Source organism: Enoplosus armatus, chromosome 7 (genome assembly GCF_043641665.1).
Source record: "Enoplosus armatus isolate fEnoArm2 chromosome 7, fEnoArm2.hap1, whole genome shotgun sequence".
Classification (NCBI taxonomy): Eukaryota; Metazoa; Chordata; class Actinopteri; order Centrarchiformes; family Enoplosidae; genus Enoplosus; species Enoplosus armatus.
In genome coordinates this window covers 1632667-1651977 of record NC_092186.1, presented here as the reverse complement: position 1 = coordinate 1651977, position 19311 = coordinate 1632667, and the positions used below count along the sequence as shown (strand labels likewise).

The window sequence follows — 19311 nt, the reverse complement described above, 5'->3', positions numbered from 1 at the left end:
TGGTCGGTCGTCTGGAGAGGAGCTTTTAAATGTTTGGTAGAAGCTTCAGCTCCTGACAGTACCGAGCTCGTACTGTTTGAGTGCAGCCTTAGTGCTCAGTGTCTGAGGCAGCAGCAGTGCCAGGCTCTACCCACTGATCCATACTGTCTCTGCCTGCCTGCAGATGTCCCCTCACAGCAGGCGGGAAGTCTCGCGCACTAAACCATCACAGTTGGAAATGGCTGGACAGAAAGTTCTGGATCAACTTCACAGAGCTCAGTGAGGACTCCATGAGAGTAAAACTTCTGGGTGTGGAGTCGATACAAGCCTTTTAAACAGAGATATCATGAATCAAGTTCATCCTCATTTATTCTGTAATGACCTTCTCTGACTGTCAGAGGAAGAAGCACAGATACCCACAAAGTCCAAACTGATGGGAATATAAATGAAACATGGTCCTGGGCTCTACAGAGTTTAGTTGGCACAGATCTGCAGGGTATGAGGCCCTTATGGTGGTGGTCTCCATGTCCCCTCGCCCCTGCTGGGAGGGACAGAATGGAAGAGACCACCTGCTGAGAAGTCAAGAGCTGCACTCATTTTAGTATGTGCGGTGTTTCCCTACATACTGTCGGCCATCTGTGGTGCACCTTCCACAGTTTGAGCAGAAACAAAATGAGAGAAACTTCCATAATGAAACGCTGGATCAAATAATAAGTGGAGTTGAGGTCACATGAAGACCATCTGAACAGGATTCATTCACAATCAGTGTGTGTAAATACTCAGGGATCCACTTTAAAATACAACATTTACGTTTAGAAGGGACTTTAATTATTGGTGGTCCGACTAAAGAGGTGTTTTGGGCTGTGATTAATACCTGGGAAGGGACGGGAAATTACATGCACATGAATATACTCTGACAGCCTTCTGTGGAGAATTAGTGCATTTAACTTTCATTAATTAAATGCTAGAATTATAATTATTAATTCATTAACGACCCCACAGATGACCCTCACAGCGGGGGCAAACACTGACGTGTTGGAAAGAGAGACCCTGCTTACTGCAGCCTGCTGAGCTGATGAAGGACTTCCCTCTGATCCCGCCTCATGTTTCAGTGTTTCAGTGACTCAGTATGTATGTACACTATGCATGTACTGTATTATGAATGTATGCATGTAATGTAAGCCCGGCTTGCCCCCCTGTTCACACCCAGTGACGTAGTCACAGAAACAATGTGGGCCTGCCAAACATTACATTTTGGGGTGGCTTCTTCTTTATCCCTCTCTTCCACACAAATCTGTCAAGTCTACTTTCATTATATTCAGCAGGTATTTTAGACAGACGAGCTTGCAAACAACAGGTACGTTTTCACACAAATGTCCAATTTGTGAGACAATGAGTCGGTGAGGGAAAAGGCAGATCAGTGTATTTCAGTCAGCTAGTGTTAAGTCAAGATTAAAGCATCAAGGAGTGCCTTTAAACCAAGTCAATTCTAGGCATTTCATGTTTACATAATACAGCATTTGTATTAATTCATTAGTTATGTTCGTTCATATCAGAATGAACTCTAATAACCTCTGTCACCCTTTCACCACCATCAGGTCAAAATGTCCAGGACCAAATGCCTGTAAAACATTCCCATCAGCCTCTGCTGCGCTTTGTGTTTAGTGCTGATTAGTAAATGTTAGCATGCTAACGCGCTAAATTAAGATGGTGAACATGGTAAACATTATACCTGTTATACAACAGCGTGTTAGCATTGTCACTGTGAGCATGTTAGCATGCTGATGTTAGCATTTAGCTCAAAACCTACAAACTACCGCCTCTGAAAAATATATTTAATATTATATTTGAAAGATTAGAGAAGAAGAGATTTTTATTCAATGTGCATAAACATAGTTGGATGTAAACAAACTGTAGCTGCAAATGAAAAAAGGTAAAAGAAGTAAGATGCATAACTGGTTGCCTTGATATGAATCTGATCTGATCGCACACACACACACACACACACACACACACACACACACACACACACACACACACACACACACTCTCTTACTGGAGGCGGAGGTGTGGGGCTCCTGTTCGCTCCTTCCTCCTCTTCATCTTCTGTCCCGGGACAAAAGGCTCAGCTGTAATCTTTAATAATCCACCAGACTGCATCAGCTCATCTGTCTGTCAAACACATACTGTACTGTCCATCTGCCAGCTCCACGCAGACCCCAAAACTGCCCCCCACCGTTAGTCCTGCACGAGTCAAACGTCAAACCCCCCCACAGCACCTTTATATATAAAGCAGAGACCAGAGATTGTGTCTGTGTGTCACGTCACACCTGCTCTTATCTACACACAGTTATGTGAGGTATCTGGGGTAGAGTGTTCCTTCACCAGCAAGCAGGGGCATGCTGAGTCACAGACCAACCGACACAAACACACACAGTCTGTGGAGCTACAGACCACACACACACCTCTGAGCTCAATAAACAGACTCAGTGTACGTCACGCAGCAACTCATTCGGTCTCTGTTGTCATTTTGTCTTCTTCTGAATAATCCAGAGTAAACTTCCTCTTCTTGCATGAAGAATAATCCAGAAGAGTCAAAGAGAACATTAAGTCCTACGTAGCTCCATCGTGTCAGACAATAAAGATGAAACTGAGCCTTCAAGTTCAGACTAGTTGCTCACAGTGGACCCTCAGGTTGCGCTCCCAGCTGCACGTCCCCAGGAACAGAGTGCCATCCCTGGGTACAGTCTGCCCAGTTAATCCCCCTCAGTTCTTGGAAGTCTCAGCTTGTCTGATCGCTGTGATCAGGCTGTCCGCTGTCGGACGAGAGGACTGAATGAGTCCTCAACAAACAGCAGAGAGAGGGACGGAGGGACGGAGAGACAGAGGGAGGGAGGAGGGAGGAGGGTGAGAGAGAAGGAGGCGGGAATATGAAGACAGCAGGGAGGCCTTTTGGGGTTTTAATATTACCATTTAAAAATACTTATAATACAATATAATATAATAATACTACAAATTAAACAGTTTAGTTTAGTTTGAACCACTTTTCACTTTTATTGATTTTTTAAACACTTTACTTTTAAGGATGTTTTTACATTTAACTGACTTTTTAAGTGACTTTTTGTGTTTCAAACAATGAATCAATCAATGAACTCAATAAAAGTGACTTTAAATGACTATTCTTTCAGTCCATAGTCGGAGCCGAGGAGTCTGTACTGTAAACTGTGCTGAACAGAGTCCTCTGCAGACACAATGGACTCCTCTTCCAGCTCCTTTTCTTTGAAAACTTTGAAAACAGAAGATGAAAAGTTGATCAAACATTAAAACCTTAAAAAGGGGCAACTCTCGTCCTCCCTCTGACACACTAACACAGGGGACGATGTCATGATATTATCAGACCAGCTGTCCTCCTTCTGTCTCTGTTCTGGTTTCTGAGAAGCCCGGGGACACCGCTGACCCTGGCGGGCTAAATGCAGCTCACATGCCAGCTTGCTAATTCATAAACAATGAACTGGATCACAGACGGCTCTGAGTAAGGTAGGGTTACACACACACACACACACACACAGTTAATGTGGAATGATTACTAAACTGACGCAGGAGCAGCCGCAGGACATGAGAATGTCATTACACACCAATCTGGATGTGTGTGTGTGTGTGTGAGAGTGTGTGTGTGTGTGTGTGTGAAACCTTGAAGCAGTAATTTCCCCTCAGATTCCCCCTGAAGGTCCCTCCTTGTCCTCCTTGTCCTCCTTGTCTGACCCATCCGAGGAACGACTGATTGATTTATTCAGTTTAAATGATGAATTGATTTCGTGACATACCCGACAACAAACAGAGTCTCTAAAGTCCCCCATCGGCTCATTTAGTGCAGAACAACTGATTATTTTTCTACCAAAACTGCTATTTATAAACTGCAAACGGCAGGTTTCAATATTAATGTCTTAACTTTTACTCAACTTTGCCAACTGACATGACAACACTTCTTACTGCTGTCGATCTGAAGTCGTAAGTGGACTTGAGTTGTGATTACTTTGTCAGAAATAACAAAGTACATTTACTCAAGCAGGTACTCGTACTTTACGTGAGTATATTATTTACTTTGTACTTCTACTTAACGGCATTTCAAAAGAAAACATAATACTTTTTACTTCTCTGCATTACTTGACAGCTATAAGTACAAGTAACTCTGATTTGAAAAGTTTCAAAACCTTTAATGTCGTTTTACAGAAAAATAAACTACCCCAAAATATAGAAGATGATTTAAATTAGTTTCACCTCGACCACATATAAAATGCTGCAGTTTCGTGTCTAAAAATACAATCTGATTGATTTATGTGTGCGCCACAGAAAGACTAAAGAGGAAAAATACAAATACGGAGCATCTCAGCAGTAAAAAGTGAAGGAGTGAAGCAGAGAGGACTGTCTGTCTTTGACTTGACAATCAGAGACAGAAGACAGACTTAGTTCCAGTGTCCATTAAAAAGAGCTGCAGCTACGTCGTGCAGGCAGCAGGACGCCGCCGCCGGCCAACTGTCACTTCCACCGAGTCAGAGAGGCTTCACGGCAGCCGGCACGCTGCCTCCAAGCTCACAGCAGAGGCCGAAGATCACACCGACCACCAGTCAATGAACACAGAAACTCACCACCCGGCCCCTCTGGCTCTGCTCTCATATTGAGAATGTGATAAAGCAGCTCTGCCTCAAAGACGTACCAGGAGATATGGGAGAGATAAAAGTCGCCTGTTTTTATTGGGGCTTTGCACTGCAGCCACAGCAACAAATTTATACTTTTATTGTTTAGGATCCTGAAGGAAAACTGGATTTTCTCTACAGACCACCACAGCAAACCTTTGGGTGATCGATACAAAAACTCCTGATTTTTAGTGCTGAAACCTTCATAATGTGTTTTTTGGGTTCTGTGAAATTGCTCTGTTCATCTGATTTACTTTCCTGATCCTGGACGCTGTTCTGAGGGCCTTTTCTCAGACGTTGCAGGTGCTGCAAGTATATTCTGAATATGACTCAAAATCAGGACGCCAGAGTGTGAAAATGTGAGAACTAGTAGTACCTGAGAACTGTAGGATGCAGTAGTATACGACTACTGTAATATGTGTTTGGGTAGAGGACCTGTGCCCTGTTTCTCTGAAAGAACCTTATGTGACCCCTGTTGTTTAGGCGTTTGAGGGAAACAGGGAAACTCCAGAGTGAGCGACGTCCAAAGCTCTCGAATTACTCATGCTGATAACACTGGACGCATGACTGTATGTCTGACTTTTGTTTCCAAACATGTAGAACTTTTCCAGCAGGACAATAAATCAGCTGCCTGGAACACACACACACTGATATAAATAGGTCTGCATCTATCCACAGTGGGATGCTCAGCTGTTATGGTGCACACACACACACAAACACACACACATCCATGAACTCCGTGGCTTCTCAACTTTGTCCTTTAACCCTTCACTGGAAGCTCTCTCTGTATAACTCGATAAGGATTAACAGCTGAGACAGAACGAACACAGACCTCCCAGTTATATTGAAAGGACTAGCCCGTGAATGTTTTGGCTAACAACAGTAGAGGCACAGTCAAGATTTTAATTAAAAACACACACACACACACACACACTTGATTTGAACTCTGCTCAAATCTGCAGACCGGTCAGAAACTCAAAGTCTCAGCAGCTTCAGAAGATTACAACATAGATTACACCTGATGATGTGTGCATCTGCGTTTGGTTCATTGCATTGCACCCTCAAACTTTTCCAGATGACAACGCAGACAGGACGGGCTCTGAGTGGACAGAAGACGGAGGGGATGATGGGTACTTACAAACTGCCTCTTCTGGGAAGGCTCAGCTCCTTCTGAAAGAGAGAGAGAGAGAGAGACAAAGATCACTTTATAGCCAACTGGTCAGTACAGCCCTTTGACCAACAGGGGTCACTGTGACATAACTTCAACATGAGATCTCACATTTTACCACCTGTCAAGTGTTCACACTCTGTTATTGTGCTTAAAACCTACAATAATAACGCATTCATGAACTTGCTGGTATTCACAAAATATAGCAAATATCTGTTGCAAATCATATAAAGGACAATAGTGAACGAAAATAATTTAATTAAGCTCACAATCTTCACAGATGTGCTGCAAACTGCAAACGGCCGTGTGACCTCAGACTCAGTACCAGAAGTGTTAAGAACCTGTTGAACTTGAGTTTAAACCTAGATTCCTTTAGGCAGCATGTCCATGTATGAAAAGGTCAGTTTCTTTTGTGTCACCTGAGCTGAACCTTCGACTGGCGACCACAAGGGGGCGCAGGAGTGTCAGACTAATCATTATGAGCTCACAGAGGCGACAGCTCTGCTGCTGGCTTACAGCTTGATTTATTAACAGGAGGCTCCAGACTTCTGAGAATCTGAATGTGTGACCAAGCGTCTGCTCTCATCTTTACGTTCTGAAATGTGTGAACTCGTATGTACACAACCGGTAACCTGGCAGCTCCTAAAACAGTTCGAGAAAACAGACCACCGACATGACACCAGCCTTCCTGGAGAGCACCATCTGGCCAATAGCACTAATCAGTGCGTGTGTGTGTGGTGTGTTGGAGGTACATGGATGTTGAGACTGTGTGTTGCCAGGTTCCCAAAGTAGGTCAACAGCTGGTTTTACTTTGAAAACCATCATTAACACCTTCATCAGCATCCATCAGTGTGAAAAGTAATACTTCATTCACACACACACACATTTAAAAGCGTCCAGAACTTTAGATATTCAATTCGCTGTCATACACGACAGAAAACAGCTGTTAGTTTGTGAATGCAGCAGCTTCTGGACCTCATGCTTTGTTCATTTATGATCATTGTGAAGTGTTTTCATTTATATTTGCTCTCTGATTAATCAGAGGACCTTCCAGTGCTCACTGAGCATGTGCACAGCAGTTGTTTTTATCCCTCCATCACATGTTCTGTCTGTCACACACACACACACACACACACACACACACACACACACACACACACACACACACACACACACACACACACACACACACACACACACACTCTAACACACTCCTGCTCCTGTGTTCGACCGATGTGTCATCAGAGTCAGATAAGCTTCTCTATCTCTTCATATCTCTCTGTGCAGATAAGCTAATGGACACAGTGGAGTTCAGCTGAAGCACAGTGAGTGGGTGACTGACTGTATGGCTCAGGTCTGCAGTGTGTGTGTGTGTGTGTGTGTGTGTGTGTGTGTGCGTGTGTGTGCGTTATGAACATCAATCAAAATTCTGCTCGTTTTCATTTGGCCTCCCAAGAACAGAACGGCCAGAAATGAACCAATTAGCTGGTGTGTGTGTGTGTTCCTGTCAGTCAGACTGGCCCCAGTGATTCTATTAGTCCTGTGAACAGATGTTGTCCAGATGCAGAGGGACAGGAAATGGCCTGAGCACAACAAGAGAGAAGGCGACCTTTTCTAACCCTCCAGTCGGCTGTGTTTACACTGCAGGTCTAAATGTTTCTGTCCACCTGTTCGTCTCCACATGTGATTACACTCAAAACAACGACAAGACTTTACGTGTGAGCCGAACCTTTCAGCAGAGCTACTATTCACAACGGTGTATTTGTAGGCATCTTAAATGTGTTTTGAGGGGCTGTTTAAGACTGGAATGTGGAGCAGTGACAGCACAGGTATGTGTGGGAGAAACGATAATAAAAATAAGGCAGATGCTATTTACACCCAGGTGTCAGTAGCCTGACCAGAACCAAACTGGCAGACAGTTTCACAACGTTAAACACGTTTAAGAAAGCCTTTGGTTAGGTTTCGGAAAGGATCATGGTTTGGGTAAAAACAACGACAAGGACTGGAACAGCGGTCTCCCGGGTGTAAGACTTCCTAAAGCTTATCTGTGGCTGGCACTAAACCCCCGCGGCCGGAAATAAACAATCTAAATGATAATTATAAAAAAAACACGAAAAAATCAAACCAACGTTACTTCAACAGGCCCTTTAGCCTCATTACCTGCCTCCCCCTCTCTCCCTCCTACCTCACCTCCTCAGTTTGACTCTCCTGTCTGGCTGCACAACACAAAGAACAGAGAACTAGAGACAGGAGAGAGAAAAAGAGGAGTGCCGGTGTGTTTAAGTACTTCATGCTCGCCCACACAGATCTCTGTGATGTGAAATGATGCTCGTCCGAAAGCCTCGTCTGACAGTTTATTGCATTACACTGTCTGTTTTTGTGTGTGTTGCAGCTGCTGCTTCCTGAGCCCTGAGGGAGGATGTTCACCCCAAAGCCACCCTGCAAAAATAACCCAAGAGGGGGAAAAAAGCTAATGCCCAATAAGAAACACACACATATACACACACAGCAGCCTGCTTGTGTTAAACAAACCATGTGATGTGATGAAATTATCTCCAGTGACGGCGAGGATAAGAGCAGCAGAACACAAAGCCTGAAGCAATCTGCCCGATGGAATACAGACATCCATAACACACTTTATGGCTGAGAGAGGGGTTGGGAGGGTGATGTAATTAGAGAGATGGAGTGAGAGAGGAGAGGGAGCCTGGACTGCAAAGACAAGGTCTTGGTTTCATGACCTGATCCAAAATGTATTCTTGAATCAGAGTCCTACACAGGCCTGCACCCACAAAGCCCAGTAACAGAACCATCCTGTACCAGCGACCAGTGCACACATTAGTCATGTGTAAATGTAACCAGGTTTCTGATCTGCTTTGTAGAAGAGGGCATGTGCAGGACAAAGACTTCAGACGGGGAAAGTAAACACGTATTAAAATAATTCCATCTGAAACTGAAGCTACACAAAATAGGTTCAATAAGTCTGTCGGATTTCTATATTTCAGACATGAGACTCGCTGCATCATCCCTCTAACACACACACACACACACACACACACACACACACACACACACACACACACACACACACACACACACACACACACACACACACACACACAAATATCAACCAAATCACATCAAAATCAGGAGGCATCACCTTGATACACTTTTCCAATTAAAATAAATCCAAAATACGTCTGTGATAGAGAAATATGATTAGTGCATGTATATGAAGATGTGCTTTATTGTTAAGTATGTTTTGGACATTTTATAGCTTTATTTGAGAGTCAGCAGTAAAATGAGAGAGACGGGGGGGGTGACATGCAACAAGGCTGGACTTGAACTGGGGGTGCTGTTGCCGATGGAGTACCGTTCTCTCATTTATGTCTGTATTTGTTTCAAGGCGTAATATTATCTACAAAGACAAAAAACCAATGAACTCATTTTACTGAACAATCGATTTACTAAATCAGGTCTTAGCTCTTACAAATAACTGGCTTTGTGTTCTTTGCAGTGTGTAACCAGTGGTTGCTCATATTTTTCCCAGTAATGCAAAGTTTTAACAGTTACTTTTTTGTGTTAATTGATTACAGAAATGTTTCCTTGGCTTGCTGGAGTAAATTTAAGCTTGGAACGGGATAGTGGCAGTAGTTTGAAGATATTTTACCTATTTTAATTACAAATTAAATACTAGTTTGGGGGGTGATCACACACTCGCACTCCATGATAATAGAAAAACACAATCAGCAGCAGATATCAAAGAAACAGGCCTGAAGGACTCGAGAGGGGTACGAGGATAGATGTTCCTCTGAGTGTGTGAGGAACTGCAATAGTCTGTGTGTTTGTGTGTAAATGTCTACAAACTGTGTCTAATGTACAGTAAATGGTGTATGTGTGTGTATGTGTGTGGGTGGGGGGTGTATTTAGCTGTTCCACCCAGGGGCCCGATCATAATAACATGTTTTAGTTGAGCTAAAAACATGCAATTAACAGGAGGATGCAGGGGAGCCGAGCTCCACCGGAGACAATTAGAGCGGCAGCAGCAGACGGCAGCGAGGGTTCATTATCAACACTGTGAATATTGATGAGAAAAAAGTGACAACAAAGAGACTCCAGGACGACACACAGAGCATCCACACAAGATGCAGGGCAGAGCCTCACAGGGACACGGGGATGTAAAAACACTCATATTTAGTGTGTAAATTGTCCAGGATACTGTAAGTCAATTTCCTGATCAAAAGAAACTTAATCAATGAGTAATATTTATTTAAGAAGAAAATACACCAACCATTATGTATATATATATATATCTCAATATGTTCTCCAAACGCTCTGCAGATGAGCAGATTAGCTTAGCTAATGATAATACGGCGATGCTTTGGACGTAAACATTAAAACATCGATAGCTGGGGAAATAAAAACCTCCTGTCCTGAACATCAGCAGGAACATGAGGAAGCACAGCCATAATGTCGGGGATGGAAATGTAGCGCTCGAGTGAAATACAGCCGTTAGCAGCCACATAAAGGAGCTCTAAGTGAATGAGCTAATTGTCTGGAGGCGTCCTGAGGACACGAGCAGCGTCCTAATGAAAGCTCTGCTGCTGCTTAACGGCCGCCAGGAGAGACTCTCCACCACTGAGAGAGGCCCACTGGGACCAGTAAGGCTCTAATGTGTACACCCCACATGTGTGTGTGTGTGTGTGTGTGTGTGTGTGTGTGTGTGTGTTTTGGGTAAGGGGCACAAGGGTGAGTGTGTTTGTGTCCCAGAATAACACACTTTACTATCAGAGAGCATTTTAATTCGCCTGGGCCACACACTGACACATTAACACACCTAATCTCCATTACTGGGTAAGAGACTGTGTGTGTGTGTGTGTGTGTGTGTGTGTGTGTGTGTGTGTGTGTGTGTGTGTGTGTGTGTGTGTGTGTCACCAGGGGGATGACATCCATTTGGGTTGGCTTTTAATCTTCCAAATGAGCAGATATAACTCTTCCTACACTAATGCCACTAACAGCCAATTATTGTGTGTGTTCATTCAGTAAGACTGTGTGTGTTTGTGTGGTAATGTGTAGGACGAGGACCATCATTATATAATTGCATAAGACGGTGTGTATGTGTGTGTGTGTCTTAAATCATTAACATGACGGTCTGATGTGAAAGTGGGACTCTTAGCTGAGACAAGTGCAGCTGTGACCATCAACTTTAAACCCCTCAGGTGTTATAATTTAGGGAAAGCAGGATTGTGGACAGATGACTCTTAAAGTGCTTAAAGAAAATCTGAGCTGGCGGCGGGTGAGAGCTCACTGACTGACACCCACAGGATAGGGATCTTTATCACTGTCTTGTGCCTAATTCGCTGGTAAACAAGATGAGCTGCTTTGTCTTTGACTTCACTGGTTTCTTTGGTCCATTCAGACCCAGACCCAGACCCAGACCCAGACCCACATGGTGCGCTGGTCCCTCAGACTTACAGACTTATTCACTCACACTTGTAAGTCATCATTACATGCTTTCTTCTCTAATTCATGATGGTGAAAGCTTTTGTTGATTTTATTTTATATTATGTGTTGAATTATTTGAGATTTGAAAAATAAATCAGGCACTTGATGTTCCTCGTATTCAGTTTCAGTAATCCTAAAATATTAACATTTAATGTTCTGAGTCCAGTAAAAGTGTGAATTTGCTGCTTTTCTCTGGTTCATGTCATCATAACAATGTTTTTTGGCTGTTGGTTTGAAATTTTAGTACATTAGTGGGATTAGACTAAATGATTAATAAACAGATGAATCAATAATAACCCAATTAGTTGCAACTCTTATACTGTCAATCTCACTGAGAATCATCATCTTATCTACGCAGCTTTAAGCCAATTTGATTGGTTGATCATCAAATTAAACAAAATTACAATATCACCTACTATTCAGTTTGCAGAACGGCTTTCACCTCCTACATCCATCTCTCCATCTATTGTTTCTCTCCAGCTGCACTATTCACTCATCAGATCACTCCACACACACTTCCTGTGACACTGCAGGACATCATCCACACGTGCAGCTGTGGGGTCTATCGAACAGACCAACGGAAATCCAGAAGTGCACAATTATCCAGCCAGCGTGTCGGTGCTCGTCCCTCCGCAGCAGAGACAACCTGCTAATTAATTTCAGCTATGAAGAACATCACCCACCCACCCACCCACACTAACACACACAGCTGAAAGGAGCTAATCTGGCCTCATCAGCTTGTCTATCATGAGTTCCAGTAGGCCGACACTTCCTCTAGCGGGATGCTAAAGCCGCTATCAGCGCCGGCAGAGAAAACAAGCTAATCCTAATTGGAATTTACACATTCAAATGAAATCTGCAACGCCTCACTGGAAGGGTTTTATCTGCAGATAATACAGAGGGGGAGTGGCAGGGCGGAGGGGAGAGGGTGTGTGTGTGTGTGTGTGTGTGTGTGTGTGTGTGTGAGTGTGAGTGTGAGTGTGAGTGTGTGTGTGTGTGTGTGTGTGTGTGTGTGAGACAGATTGGCAGGTGGATTTGAAACAAGCTTCCCTACAATAATTAAAACAAAGAGCTGCCTGGTGTGTGTTTCAACATGCTGAGCTGAACTGATCTGCACTGGGACGTGTGTGTGTGTGTGTGAGAGACAGAGAGTGGGACAGACAGATAATATTCAATAACCGATCCATTTTGAATGTCTCTGCTCATCATGTGTCCAGTTCAGCCTTTACAACAAACACTCCTTGACAGCTTCACTGTACGACGCTGTGACTGTCACCAGTTTTTCGTTTTTTTGGGACAATATTACAAAACATACATCAGAAAAAAAAGCTGTTTCATTTCCATCCCTGACTCTTAAAAATGTAAGAACTTTAGTACATTCTGGGAGAGGTAAAGTGTGCACACAAGAGCAATAAAAAGTATATCAGGAAGACTTGAGAGAAAATACAATAAAAATCAATGAGGTTCGCTGGAATAAAACAACATTACAGGGTCATTCATTCAATATCACAAAGAGGAAATCTGCTCCTTTGTGACTGATAATTATTAAGCACAAAGCTGAAATAATGAAGGTCTTAAAACTGCACTTTGTCACAGGGACCCTCTTAAAGACCAGGCCAGATCACATTATAAAGCAGGACCCACTATAAGGCCCTTTTAGTGGGTCCTCACAGTGAGATCTGGGCAGCAGTCTAATTTACCCAGTTAATAATACAGCCTTGATGTGCTCACACAGTTTTACAATGACTGAAGCTGACACTTGGAGCACTTCTGCTGTCACTCTCTTTCAAATAACTTGGGTCAGATCAGTGGTTCCTAACCTGGGGGTGGGAGAGACTCCCAAGGGCTCAAAGGAAATAATCCAAGACGTTTCTCTTCTTTCTAGTCTTTCTTGTGAGATGCTGCATAGCTATCACTCATCAGGCTTCTGAAAAGTATTCAAATGAACAATCTGAGGAGGGAACACAACTGCTCACAACTAAAAGATGAACACTGTTGACAGAAACGTTCATCAGACTGGGTGTAAAAACTATATAAAGTGAGCAGGTGTAAAATAACACATCTCATTTAGATTTAATAAAAATGTAAATGAGACAGTTTGACTGGATGAGTGTCTCTGCCTGCAGGCGGTGTGAGTCCTGCAGGCTGTAAAGCACTGAACTGTGGGCCGGCGTTAACGCTGACTCGGCCTAACGCCCTGATGGGAATCGTTCCTGAGTGGCAGAGGTGGGATTTCACCTCCCTCTCCTCCCCCCGGCTAACCGTCTAAGATCTGATGCACTCCAGCAGCTTGCTTGAAAGGACATAACAAACACAAACGCGTGCACGCAGGCTGCAGCTTCATGAAAATGTGCAAAGTGGTTTGGAGAACAAGGTGAAGCTGCTTCGCTGTGATGCGTGACCCAGATTTCAGCAGAGCTCTCAGACTCCGACGCTGGCTGCTGGAGCAGAACTCTCTCTGCTTTTATGAATTCATAAAGGCAGCAGGCTGCGTTCAGATGGATGTTACAGAAACAAAGTCATCTAAACAGTACGTGGAAAGTCATTTTCTCTCTTTTCATCCCTGTGGTCTGCCCTCCCTCGCTCCTTCAGTTTCAGTTTATTATCAGGAAACCAGACGAGTGTGCTCCACCGCTCCGCCCGTCATCCCCTCTTCATTCAGCCGAAAACTGCTTCAATTTACACCTGTCTGCTGCAAACCCCCTCTTGTCTGTGTTTCAGTCTACTGTACACCCTCCCCCAGCAGCTCTCCTGCTGAGTGAACTCACACAGCATCAACCCAAATATGGAGCAAAGCAGTCTTACTAAAAGCGGCAACTAGTGGAGTTTCTTCTTTCAAACAACACCACACCTGAACACATCTTTGCTTCTGAATATCATGTAGCGTCACTGGGTGTCTTCAAGAGTTATTCAGTGCTGCTGGTCAGACCGCAGGCTGAAGTGAGACCGCGTTCAGGCCAAGTCTGGACGCAGCTCCCCTTATTCATTTGAATGAGGCCACTCGGGCGACACAGCGGGGGTCGTCTGGTAAAAAGGATGAATCAGGCTCAGAGGTGTCTCAAAAAACAAGCGCATATTCCCAGTAGATTTCTAGTGTTTACTGTAGCAACAACAGGTGAAGTGATGAGGTGTATGATCCTTCCTCACCTGTAGAAATCACAGCAGGTGAAACACAGGTGGGCTTTTTTCAGCTTTACATGACCACTTAGGGGTGAAGTGCTTTGCTCTGTTGGTCATTCACTTTCCCTGCTCACATTTTTACCGGCTGCTTCTGAGATTTTAACCTTTGCACTCTTCTACGTGACTGCCGACTCAACTTTTACATTAAAAATATTCAGATTTTCATAAAAAAATAACCGCAGAGTGAAGAAGAGAGAGATGAGGAGAGAATAAAAACTGGATGATGAAATACTGAAGCAAGACAGGGGGAACAAATGTGGAAGGAGCAGATGAACACTTTCTGTAATGGGATTAATCACACGGGAAGAAAATGAGAGTGAACAGAGTGAGGTAGAGGAAGAGGAAGAGGAATTATTAGAGGCGAGATGAGCATGATAAAGAGAGCAGTTTGATAGACAGCTACAGAGGGAGACGATTCCCTGGAGGAGAGAGAGTGACGTGTGATCTGTCTGGATGTGAATGCTCTTTCATTGCCTCGACCTCGCCACCCCCCCCTCCCCCAACCCCCACTGTGCTCCCAGACAACCCCACTCGCAGCTCATCTGCATTGTTAGAGCTGATCTGCTTACAGCGGGTGAGGGTTCAGTGACGGGTGGGTAGCCTCGAAAATTACAGATGAGGAGGGAACACAAGTATCTGGGTTGGAGGGGGAGCAAACATCGCTGCACACTCGAGAGCAGTCGGCCTCTGAGGATTTCAGTAATTATCATCATCAGTTCTACAAACCGCTCTGATTTTAGTTCTCATTTAAATCAGGGCAGTTCCCGCACATCTGGGAGTAAAAATCCAATTAACGTGTTCTCTGGCTGCTGCCTGATGGACACGTGATTTCTGTTTTTGCTCCTGGAGGTGATCCGCTCATCCGACCGTGTCGTCACTCTACTGACAAAGGAAACAAACGTGCACGACAGCAGAGTTCAAGACCAACGTCAACTCGTTTCATTAGAATAGCCGCGATCAGTGGATTCGCTCACCGGACGAACTTAACGAGTTTCACTTTGACCAACAGCAACCTGTCTTGACAGCGTTGACCTTTGAGGGAATGGAGAACCATCATTTTATACATTCCTGCTATGTTGGACATCGACTGCCCTAAAACAGAGGCATGGTCAGCCTCCAGACACGGGTCACTTGGCACAAACACATCTCTTTAATAAACTGTTAACTTATTGCTCGATTAGCAAGGTAGCCAGCTCGGTGACTAGCGCTAGCATGTTACTGGCTAGCTAGCATGTTAGTGCTTAGCTCACCAGTCAGAGTAGCTCTCCAACCAGCCACATAAATGTCATCAAGCTTCCAGCCCCACCTATTTCGCATGGGAGGCTCAAAGGACTTACTATTGACGTCTATTTGAAGTTACATACATATACATTGTTATTGTATATATATATATATATATATATATATACAGTGCTTAACAAATTTATTAGACCACCTGTCATAAAAATGAAAGAAAACAAAAATATTTTAGAAATCTGTCAAAAACTTGTTTCAAACTAAAAATCGTACTGTTATTTATTAGGCAAACAACAAGCTGGAACAACTAAATAGTCCTTATTCACATACATTAACCAAAAATCTTAATATTCTGTATGACCTCCTTTGGCCCTGATGACAGTTTGCATTCTTTGCAACCACAAAACAAATGTTTCTGTTCAGGAATGCGAGTAAATAACTGTGATTTGGCATCTCAATCAAAAAATAATAATGTGCTTTACTATTTTTTTCTGCTTTTTTGTAAAACAGTAAATTTGAGAATTCACGGATAACAACAATAATTATATTTTAGCATTAAAGATCATTTTGATTAAAGAGCTTGGCTTGCACATACTGGTGGATTAACCATTACAGAAACATCAAATATTTTGGTCATCAGCAATACTGTTCATTTAGGGCAGCGACACCTCACACTGGGTGGAGGTCTAATACATTTGTTAAGCACTGTATATATATATTTTTTTTTTCACTCAAAGATTGTAAATGTATATATTTTTTAATTTTTTATATCTTTATTTGTAAATACTTCTCATTTCTAAATGTATGCTACTTTTCTAGTCTTGAATGGGAGCACCTGTAACTGTAAAGTCTATCTAAAATCTATAAAGTATTTCTGATTCTGATTCTCTGTTGCATCTTATTTATGCTGTCAAGCTGCATTAACTTGCAAGAACAACACGCTCAAACACACACACACACACACACACACACACACACCTCAGAGCTCATGGCCTTGGTGCTGGACAGGAAGTGTTCAGTGGGTCTGTGAGAGCTGGTTTAATGAAAACAGCCATCTGCTGCTGGAAACAGACTGAACCAGACAGTTCAAATGTGACGTAAAACCTAAACTGTGAGCCAAAGAGGCGAAAAGACCCCTTTCACAGCACACACCACATGAAGACATTTGATTCATTGTTCCAGCTGTGATGAAATACCAAAGGCAGTTAAACGCCATTTCATGAAGTTTGGCTGCAACCAATTTTGACAGTAAAGACAGTAAATGAAAAAGTGAGCAAGAAGTACATCTCTACGTCAAACAAACAAACTCTACAGTGCTGTTTGTTGTTGTTGTTGTTGAGTATAAAGGGCAAGAAAAGACATTGTCCAGAGGAAATAGGACTGAGGCCGTGTGTGTGTGTGTGTGTGTGTGTGTGTGTGTGTGTGTGTGTGTGTGTGTGTGTGTGTGTGTGTTTTGAGTGAGAACGAGGTGGCGTCTAGACATTCAATTTCACACTCTTTGAAGTTTGCTGCCCGCTGGCCAAACGCAGCCATGAGGATGAACTCAACATGAAGAGACAACATGTAGGGGGTAGGAGGAGGAGGAGGAGGAGGAGGAAGAGGAGGAGGAGGGGGTTACATGTTCCCTTTTTCCTCTTTTATTTCATGAGCAACAAAGGAGTTTTTTTCATTTCAGCAGTGAGTCAACATCAGGGTTTATGTATGTGTACAGTATGTTTAGCTAGATGTGTGTGTGTGTGTGTGTGTGTGTGTGTGTGTGTGTGTGTGTGTGTGTGTGTGTGTTTCCCTTTTGCAAAGCAGCATGTAGGAATGTCCTTCACATCAGGCCAGTGGCATAAAAATAGACCCAGTCTTTGACTGAAATATAACTAAGTCAGACTTGCTGTAGACACTTAAATCTACCTGTTGCATAAAGCTTCCCTATGAGTGACTAATGTAAGACTGACTTAGATGTCACGCAATGCATTATGGGCGAAATAAGACCTCACAGAGAAGAAATGAAGGATGCAACAATGACACTTAGAGGCAGAAGATCAACACATTTTACACCTGCTGAAAACCAACGTCTCCTGGAGGAATGCAATGTTAGATCGTAGTTTTGATCAACTTAACGGAAACGTATGGGAGAAAATAACTGAAACAACACAAATCAAACAGATTGTTGCCATAGCAACAAAGCTCTCACCTCAGGCTTAGCCAGGGGGAGAGTTGACTAACTTTCCTACCTCAAATTAAGTCCGTCTTAATATTTATGCTTAATTAGACTCGTCTTAGACTTAGACCAGACCTGGCCCCTGCTCTACTGATGATGAAGGGCAGAATGAGTTGGAACATTCGTTGGTCTTCCGTTGGCCTGTCAGATTCTCAGAATCACATTTTGTGCTTGGAAGACAAACAGTGTACAACAAACAAAAGGCGACATTCTGACTCGAAGACATTTGGAAATATAACGGCCAAATTGAGATCACCACTCTGTAAGACAAGTACAATAACTCAAGCTTACGTAAGAAAATTAAGTCTTAATTAGTGATATTAGCAATAGAACAACTTAAAATGAGCTGCAAGGAGAATAACCTTCAAAAGTCTGTCCGAAAAAGACAACGCTGAGAGCGCAGAGAAAGTCTCTGTGATGCCTGTCTGCACCCAGGAGGAGCTCAAGACCTCTGAGGGGGACAACGTCCTCCAACAAGAAACATCTGACTTGGAAGAGGAGCTCCAAACAGACGGTTCAAACTATCTGGATGTGTCCGGACCTATACTCAAAGCTTTGGAGAGGGAGAACAGGGTCTTGATTAGTCAGACAGAACAGCTTAAAATGAGCTGCAAAGGGAATAACTCTACATCCAAAGATGTGTCCGAAAAGGACGAGGCTGAGAGCGCAGAGCCCGATTCATTGGTGCAAAAAGAAAATGATGTCTGTGCCAAGGAAGAGCTCAAGACTAAATTCATAAAATTCAGTTTAACGGATTTGGTCTTTCCAAATGGAAATGATGTACGTGTTTATTTGCTTATAAAGCGGGGAAGTGAGATCCAATCACAAGTGGTCACTCGAGTCTAATAATTATCTTGCTACTATTTACCTTTTAGGAGACAGTAGACCTAATTAGACTGTATTAGACTATTTCAAATGTAAGTAGGTTTTGAGAGTTTACAGAACCAAAAGTCCTGTACAAAACTGTTTTTGATGAAGTACCGTCACACCCCGAGAATACTGACAAATGTATTTATTTTAATCCAACTAGAGGGTACACTAGAATGCCATTAATGTGTTCAAACTGGTCACGAATGATCCCAGTGAATACCAAGCATTCCAGTTACACAAATTTGGAATTAGTTGAGTTGCCAAAACTGGTGTGGTGAGAGAAAAGGTTGGATCAAAGCATCATTACCCATCTACGGTGTCTTCTTCTTCCCTCCGAACCCTCTGTCCATGTTCCAGAACTATATTATCTACATACATATTTTACACATGTGTGTGTGTGTGTGTGTGTGTGTGTTACGAGAAGGCCTGTCTGTCTCTCCGACCAGCTGGCTGAAGTGCTGATGTGAAGT

The 19311-nt window shown here is 43.2% G+C and overlaps 1 protein-coding gene across 1 annotated transcript in view; it reads right to left on the bottom strand.

Annotated features, from left to right (window-relative positions):
* Positions 1 to 19311, bottom strand: part of mast2 (microtubule associated serine/threonine kinase 2) — a 106838-nt gene that overhangs the window by 45638 nt on the left and 41889 nt on the right. The window contains exon 5 of the mRNA XM_070908850.1: positions 5812 to 5843. Coding sequence (XP_070764951.1) covers positions 5812 to 5843 — 32 coding nt within the window. The remainder of the gene's footprint in view (positions 1 to 5811; positions 5844 to 19311) is intronic.